This window comes from Fusarium coffeatum, assembly GCF_003316985.1.
Source record: "Fusarium coffeatum strain FIESC_28 chromosome Unknown BRIP53273_contig_367, whole genome shotgun sequence".
Taxonomy (NCBI): Eukaryota; Fungi; Ascomycota; class Sordariomycetes; order Hypocreales; family Nectriaceae; genus Fusarium; species Fusarium coffeatum.
In genome coordinates this window covers 1-8,613 of record NW_022158156.1, presented here as the reverse complement: position 1 = coordinate 8,613, position 8,613 = coordinate 1, and the positions used below count along the sequence as shown (strand labels likewise).

Below are 8,613 nucleotides of genomic sequence, written 5' to 3'. Positions count from 1 at the left end.
CACTGCAATTTTAACCCCCCACGGGGTCTGGTGATCTGACGTGCCGTGAGCATTGCTTGGATAGTTGACGTGATGTGTCGATGATTACCAGGCAAAGCTATTACGTGTAGAACACTTTCTTGGCATAAGGCGGCCTCTTCGTTTAACGGATGCTGGTTGGTTCTTATGGGTGCTGATCACCTGGACCATCCGAGCGGCCTCAGAACCACAGCCACAAAAGTGTAGCCCTGGACCCTGAGAAACGCCAGATTCGGCAGGCAAGATACTCAGCCTTTGTGCCAGCTCACTGTACATGACTCCGTATATGCATTGCTGCCCAAGAGTATAGCACATCATATGCATGTTGGTTTTGACTTGTTAGTTCCCACCGCTCGTGCCTCTACGGACCCGCTATGACAAGTACTGTTCTGTATAAGTCCGCAAAAGTTCTAGATATTGGAACAAGCATGATTCAAGCAAACTGTTACGAAATCTCACCATGGACTTCCTTCCACGTCCCCATCGGCCTTTGTACCCCTGCCCCGAAATAACGTTGCTCTCTCTCAAGGGATATTCTGGGGGCTGTTTCAAAACTTACCCCGAGAGAGAAGACGAAAGATGGCACCCTCGAAAGGCCACTGATTGGGAAAAGCTGTTCGAGAAACCGCCGTCAGACTTCGTCGCATTGATCGAAACATGGCCATTGTTCGGGTTTCTCTATGCATTCTTTGGAGAGGACCTGATGAAGGAAGCCAACTTTGTTCAGTGGAAAGGTCACCCGCCGTATCCGGTCCTGACAATGCAAGGTTTACCAAGGCTTTTTGCTGCTGTCGACATGTTCAAGATCCTGGATAATCATGAAGCTTTGGGGGGATTGATGGACCTCCATAGATCATTGTCATCGATTGGAGGATATTCTTGCGAATGGGGATCCTCCCAGAATATCAGCTTATACGAATTCATCCCTATATTCAACCACCCGGACATACGGTCATCTCATATCTCACTCCTGACTTCCATTGTGATCGAAATGTGCTTTTCGTCTATAAGTCTAGCCGGAACAGGCGCGTCGCTGAACGGTCAGTTTAGAACGCTCAACCTAAGCAACACAACAAGGACGATGTATCCAGAATTTCGGCTCAATGGTTGGTGTCCAGCAGATCTAGTGACCAACTTCCACCGTTTCAATACACCTTGTCTATACTTCTTATTGCAGATGTCTCAACCCCACCCAGATGTTGACCACCTCACTCCATTGCTGGCTAAGGCAGAATATGAGAGTCGCCAACCCAGCGTTTTTACATCAACTGAGACCAAGACCAATGAGGTTAGAACCTGCAATTCGCAAAAGTGTTTTGCAAAGGTTCTCAACGACCAGGATTACACGACGAAACACGCGTACAGCGACTGCTCTTGCGAGATTGTCGGACTACCAAGCTTGATTGAGCTTTCTACGATACTACACAAGAGAGCAATTCCCGTAATTCGCTCGGTAGATCCAGACGACGAGGATGCTCGAATCAGTATAGTCGAAGCAGAGCCACAAACTGAGTACATTGCTATTTCTCATGTTTGGTCTGACGGATTAGGTAACCCAAAGGCAAATGCGATACCTAAATGTCAGCTGCAGAGGCTCAGTCACCACGTCCGGAGCATTGGAACGTACTATGGCGAGTATACACACTTTTGGCTTGACACTATTTGCATACCGCCAGATGAGATCTGCCATTGTACCTGCCCAGTCGAACCTCACGAGAACCCGTGCAATCCTCCTTGCGAAGGGTCAAAAATGGCCCAAGCGCAAAGGATATCTCTGGAGTTGATGCGGAAGACATATGAAAATGCTGCAGGAGTCCTTGTACTTGATTCCTGGCTTTACGAATCAACCTGCCAAGACAAGTCAGACGTGGAAAACCTCCTTAAAATCTTTAGCTCAACATGGACCAGGCGGCTCTGGACACTTCAGGAAGGGGCGTTGGCAAAATCTCTGCATGTTCAGTTTCTCGATCGTGCTCTAAATGTCGATGCGGCTATTATTCAGTTACAAGAAACCTCTGACCCAATAACGCGTTTTGCATTCTTATCACCTATACTTGCTTCTTACTGGCAATTGCGATATGCTACCCAGTCGCATAGGGTGATGCGAGGCCGCCACTGGATCGACGCACCCTTTCTTACTGGAATACTTAGGAAAAAGGATGACCCAGACTTTCAACCCCCGGTTGCATATCACGAATCGATGACCGAAACCATGGACAAAGTTCTTGGCGTCCATGATGATCTCAACTTTCAAGACCCCTCAAAGAGTGTGGCACGCAGTCTTGTGGATGTGTTTTCAGCAGTATACCATCGGAGCACCAGTATGTTGGCCGACGAAGCCCTTTGTCTTGCGGCTCTGTTGGACTTCGACGTTGGACGAATAGCAGCATTTAGTTCTGCCGAAGACAGAATGCTGGAGTTCTGGCGCATGTTCCACAATGTCCCTAGAAGGATTATCTTTCGGCAAGAACCGAAGATGAATGTTCCTGGCTTTCATTGGGCGCCCCGTACCTTGCTTCGCTCTGCATACCCTACCGCCTATCTGTGCTACGACGAACGAGATCTTAAAGAACAGCACGAAAAGAGCATGCAGTTTGCCAAGGTCACGGTTAATGGATATCTGGAGATTGAAGCGACAGGCTTTATCCTTCCCATCAGGTCGAATACTATAGTTACAACCTTCTGGCTCGTTTTGCCTGGCGACAAGACTTGTTATTATGTGATAACAGAAGCACAAGACGCATCTGACCCGGGAATCTCTTTCAAGCGTGGAATTGAGGCAGAGAGGACCTATGGTAGCACATCACTCGCTGTGATACCAGAAACGGCGATGCTCGAGTCAAGTAAAGAGAAAGATTCTTGTATCAGGGGGATACTTGTCGCTATTGAGAGTGTGGACCAGGACAGAAAAATCTATTGCCGCCGAATATGTTCAATGAGGTTGCATAACATAGGATTCATACCGTTAGACAGGGTTACACCAAACACAATTGCTGCAACACAACTATCCTCATTAGGACCAGGGGAATCCATTTGCAGTTCAGATTTAATATTGGGTATCGTAGCTGAAGCCGCGGAAGACGGTCTATGGTATATAGGTTAGAGACTGAATTGAAGAATCGCTCTATCGATGGTTCAATGCATCAGGTACCGAGCTCAGTGTAAAGTGACACCCTTTCCATATAAAAGTTCAAAATGTACGCTACTCTAGGGCTTGAAGACGTCACATCTGAACAGGTGCTTCCAACCAAGCCGCATGTGTGGAGTTCGAAAGCTCCTGAACCCGCAATTCAAGCTCTTGGATTTGACCAACCTCAGGCGTTGGCCCATCTTCAGCTCGGAGGACTTTCGTGACATAGAGTGCGCCCCGAAGAGCGTCAGCCACGTGTTCGAGACCTCCCATTGTAACCTCACCATTAAAAGCTAAAGTTGAAATTAATCAGTAAGATTAACCTTTTTGTGTCCTCTAGGTGGGTGCGAAAAACCTACTTGAATGGAATATCGTTTTTGCAGTGTTCCATGCATCGTTTTGCCAGATCATCTCAGATCCTGGTATTACCCCGGTGGGATTGAAGAGACTTCCTTTCTCGAGGATCACGTTCGTAGCGTGTATCCTGGAGTAGTGCCTTGGGTGAGGAATGAAAGGACCGCAGTACTGGCCAGAGGCGCATTTACTCCCTGCAAGAGAATGGATAGTTTCTGTTGCCTCTGCTGCAACATCCTGGCATTGGGTGGACTAATCCGAGTTAATGTTATTCCCATAGGAGTTGAGGTAAATAACATACTGGCAGGTGAGGACTAACAGTATTTTGTCTCACTCCACCAGAGTTGATTTTTGCCTTTGCCAAGCGCTTAGTAACTTCCATTTCCCCTAGTATAACGAGATCCTCGTTGTGACAAGTGTATTGTGAGATGGTGGCAAACACTTCCATAAGCCCTTTTAGTTGAGATTGAGAATATTGCTCGATAGCTTGGCCTGACTCGAGCACTCGCTCGGGGGTCAGATTCTGGCGTGAGGATTCCATGTTAAAGTGTTGCTCGGTGATTTATTTCAATTACGCCCATAGATGATGGTTTATCGTAAACACCACTCAGAATAAGGTCCCGGTGGAAGCCGTTAAATAAGATGAGGCAAAGAAAAGTACAAGCGATGTCTTTTGCTGAGGTGGGCTGTGAGCGGTACAACTCAGCTGAATGCAGTACTGACGTGGCTATGGGGCTTTGGGCAGAAACCGATCTGCAGATGCCTCTGGGCTTCCCAATCACGCCAAGGCATTATTTGGAGGCCGCTTACGGTAGGCCGGCAGGGGCTGAATTGTTCATCACATGACTCGTTCCTTCTTGTACAGTGACTGGCACAAGTATCTGGCACTTTCCAGGTGTGATATTCATAAGGTCGTCTCATCACCTACAGCTCTTAGAATGGAGCCCTGCCAAAATCCTTTCCAGAGAGTCGAATCCGAAGCCGCTCGAAGGTGGTCAAGAACAAAGAACAAGGGTGGCGCAAAGGAAGCCATTGATGACCTCATGAAATATGAAGGGCTTGAAGAGATCAAGTTATACTTTCTGAACATTCGGGAAAGCATCCGTTTTGCCAGAATTCAAGGGAGAAAGCCAGAGAACGAGAACTACAATGTTGCGTTTGAAGGAAACCCAGGGACCGGTACGTACCCACACAAGCATTTTACTCATCTTTCAGCGGTTGACACCAGGTTAGGCAAAACATCAGTCGCTAGGCTCTATCATGCGCTATTAGAATCGCTCGGGATTGTGGCGACAGATATTGTTGAAACCTCAGGAGTTGAGCTCGCCACAGACGGGCCCTCCGGCCTGAGACGAGATGTGCGGCTTATCCTAAAGGATGAAGATGTCAGTGGGACTCTTTTTATTGATGAGAGTTACCAGATGCTGTCGGACCACCAAGGAAGACAAGTGCTGGACATCGTTTTGAAAAGCATGTCTGACAAGATTGGCAAGCTAGTGGTCATCTTCGCTGGATACAAGAAACAAATGGAACCCTTCTTTGAATACAATCAAGGCCTAACAAGTCGCATTGGACGTAGATTCCATTTTCCGAACTTTCCGAAAGCCGGGCTATGGGAGATCTTTGTCAAGCATGTCCAAGAGGACTACACAAAGATGAGATTCGAGGGTGGCGTGGATGGAATCTACGTACAGATCGCAATTCAACGACTCGAGCGTGGATCACACAACGCTTCATTTGGTAACGCTCGTGCAGTTCAAGCATGTGTCAGTCAGATGGTCCAACGTCAGCTTTCACGCTTATCCAAGCAAGAGCTTGCGATGAGTGAGGACGAAGCCCGTCAAAGTGACACAAAGCAAGGAAAGAGTCACCAAGACCTTGCAAGAGGCATCCAAGGGATATCAGAAGACCTCAAGAGGCGCGGAAGGTACGGATCTATAGAGTCCACTACAGTGCTTGTCTCAGAAGATGTCTCGATGAATCTTGGCTCCAGCAGTTCTAGCGACGAATGCCCTGATGACGACCGACTACTTGATGAAGGCTCCGATTTAAAGGAACGATACTGTTTACTCACCCGCGACGACATCATCGGTCCGCCTCCTGGGCAGGTCTTCGAGAGTCAAGCATGGCGACAGTTACAGAATCTCGTTGGCTTGGACGAGGTGAAGAGTTCCGTCCGAACACTCATCGAATCCCTCGACCTTAACTACAAACGCGAGTGTGAAGGGGATTCTGTAATACAGTTGCCTTTGAATAGGGTTTTCGTGGGCCAACCCGGTACAGGGAAAACAACTGTCGCAAAGCTTTATGGACAAATTTTGGCTGATATAGGATTACTGAGCCGCGGCGATGGTGAGTGTGCCATTTCCAACCTTGTATCCATTTATGTAATACCTAACAGCATGGTTTCTAGTTGTTATCAAAACCCCGGCAGACTTCATAGCCGCGCATGTCGGCGGATCTGAAGAAAAGACAAGCAAGATTCTTGAGGCGACTCTTGGCAGCGTCCTGATCATAGATGAGGCTTACATGTTTGACGCGGGAGATGACGGAAGCACCACCAGCAACTACAAAGCAAGTGTGCTTGACACAATTGTCGCAAACGTCCAGGGTGACTGCAACGAAGACAGGTGCATTCTTCTGCTCGGTTACGAAGATAGACTAAAGAACATGTTCAAGAACATGAACCCAGGCCTATCACGGCGGTTTCAGGCTAGCCACCCCTGGCGATTCGCGGATTACGGACCGTCTGACATGAAAGAGATTCTCACGAGAAGCATGAAGCAGGAGCAACTCAAATACACCCAGGAGGCCTTTAAAACCGCCTTGGAGATACTCCAGAGAGCCTCGATTCGTCCTGATTTCGCAAACGCTGCTGAAGTAGGCCATTGTCTCGCGGTAGCAAAGGCCAACTACATTCAACGGATTTCCAAACTGCCTCACAACGAAAAGTCTGGTCAAGATCATTTTTTGCCAGAAGATTTCGATCCAGATCTCAAGAGCAAGCATGAAAGCTTAGCGGATGAGATGCTCGAGAACCTTGGTACGGATGTTGCTAATCGACTTATCTCCTATGAACAGACTGGTCGACGAGCGATAGAAAGTCGATTGCCAAACCCACATCTGGTTCTTTCAAATCTTTTGGCCTTCAAAGGATCACCTGGTGAGTGCATAGCTTCCACTGTCGAATAGCAAACTGACAATCTGCAAGGTACTGGGAAAAGGACAGCAGCCCGATTCCTGGCCCGGATATATTATAATCTGGGTTGCCTTTCGTCTCCAGAAGTGGTATCTCATACAGGACCAGATTTCATTGGCCGTTACGTTGGTCAAACGGCACCAAAGACTCGAGATCTACTCCAAAAGGCCTTGGGGAAGGTTCTGCTGATTGACGACGTACTTGGTCTCAACCATGAGCCATACGGAGCTGAAGCCCTTGGTGAAATGGTGCAGTTCATCTCGGGGCTTTCCTATCCCAAGACTATGGTCATCATTCTTACAGACTCTGTGCAAAACGTGAACATTCTTCTCAAGAGTCGACCCTCGCTTAAGGCACACTTCAGAGACGAGATCATGTTCGAGGACTTATTACCTGACGACTGCATTTCACTGCTGACACGCGAACTCGAAGCCCAATCTGTGCTACTGCCAAAATTACAAAAGCCTGATCATATGCACCCTACCATGAGCAGCTTAAGACACGCCATTCACAAACTCCAACAGGTTCCGGGGTTTCAAAATGCGGGCGACATGATTCAGATCGCAAGGCGGGTGCTTGTGAAAATCTTGGAACCAGGAATGCCATTGATAAATAACCCTGATGGAAAGGGTTTTACGGTCGAGGTTGCGTTTCTGCGTAGCTGTGTGCATGAGATGGCACAACAGCGTCAACGTCAATATGTAGTAATGCTACAGACACAGGCGCCTCATAATACAAGCCGGAAGCGTACTATGCGATCTGATGATCATGGTCCTAGGAAGGCCCCACGCACAGAGACCGCAACGAAAACAGAAGCAAGCCCGGCAAAGGCTGTCTCCAAGGAAGTTGAAGTCACAAAGAAAACGCAAGAGAAAGAGCAGCCCAAAGTGAAGGAGGCTAATACTGCTCAGGAGCCAGGTCAGAGCCATGTCGAAAGGGAAAAGGGCGTTTCGGATGAGGTTTGGGCACAGCTACAGGTCTACAAAAAGGAAGCCTTGACGCGCAATGCAACGGCAGAACAAAAGAAGAAACAAGAGCAAATTCAGCAGAAGTTGAGAAACTCGGGAGTCTGCGAATTTGGATACGAGTGGATTGAGGAGCATGGAGGCTATCGCTGCGCAGGAGGCATGCATTTTATGAATCACAGTGATATCAGAGATCTACAGGATTAGTTGCCAAGGCAGAATAGAGCTTAGGGGTATTGTTCTGTCTGATTATATCTAGCAACATCTGAAAAGGTGAAGAGTGAGAGGAGATTCGCTTCGTTGATCTAATGTCAGGCAGTCTCACATGCAAAATGGTAACTCACAAGAAGTTGTGTTTGTCGTGCCCTAATATAGAGTTTTCATCAACGTAAACTCCCTTGTTTTTTCATTCTAAGTATTCCCTTCCTTTAACTAATATCGCAACTATCCAAACACCTACCATCATCACCAAATAAGGCATCGTAACTCCTCTGCCCATTCGGAATCTCATAAGGCCTGGGCTGGCTACAAGATGCCCATCTGTCCATGCTTTCATCCGAATTTTCTCTCTTCCTTGAGCAAACGTCAACAACCACTTATCACCTACAAGATGTCTCTTATCCAAACCGTCGAGGTTACAGTCGACAGCCCTAGTCAAAACAGGGATACCACCATTCATCAAGAGACAAAAACATCCAGCAAAGTCATCACGCTTACTAAAGAGCAGATCCAACAGAAACTGAAAGATCTGGGAGTATGCGAGTTGGGCTTCGATTGGATTGAACAGAAAACTGGCTACCGCTGTGCAGGAGGCTCCCATTTTATAAGTCACAAACACATCAATAGTCTCTGACTGACGTCGGGATCGTTGTTTTTGGCAATGCAGACTTGACGTTGCATTATGCTGCTGATGTACAATTACAGCTGATCGGCTTCCATAGCTCAGT

The 8,613-nt window shown here is 47.6% G+C and overlaps 3 protein-coding genes across 3 annotated transcripts; 2 read left to right on the top strand and 1 right to left on the bottom strand.

The window, feature by feature from the left end:
• Positions 1-478: 478 nt before the first annotated feature.
• On the top strand, positions 479-2,957 carry FIESC28_11139 (uncharacterized protein; the record flags this gene model as incomplete). Its single annotated transcript, XM_031165267.1, has 2 exons — positions 479-2,861; positions 2,926-2,957. The coding sequence occupies 2 exons, from the start codon at positions 479-481 to the stop codon at positions 2,955-2,957; spliced, it is 2,415 nt and encodes an 804-aa protein (XP_031010676.1).
• A 284-nt stretch (positions 2,958-3,241) lies between these two features.
• FIESC28_11138 (uncharacterized protein) lies at positions 3,242-4,043 on the bottom strand (the record flags this gene model as incomplete). The annotated part of the gene is made up of 3 exons (XM_031165266.1): positions 3,242-3,441; positions 3,508-3,754; positions 3,804-4,043. 3 exons carry the CDS (start codon positions 4,041-4,043, stop codon positions 3,242-3,244), a joined length of 687 nt encoding a protein of 228 aa, XP_031010675.1.
• A 397-nt stretch (positions 4,044-4,440) lies between these two features.
• Positions 4,441-7,873, top strand: FIESC28_11137 (uncharacterized protein; the record flags this gene model as incomplete). The annotated part of the gene is made up of 4 exons (XM_031165265.1): positions 4,441-4,681; positions 4,736-5,854; positions 5,916-6,665; positions 6,714-7,873. 4 exons carry the CDS (start codon positions 4,441-4,443, stop codon positions 7,871-7,873), a joined length of 3,270 nt encoding a protein of 1,089 aa, XP_031010674.1.
• Positions 7,874-8,613: the final 740 nt, after the last annotated feature.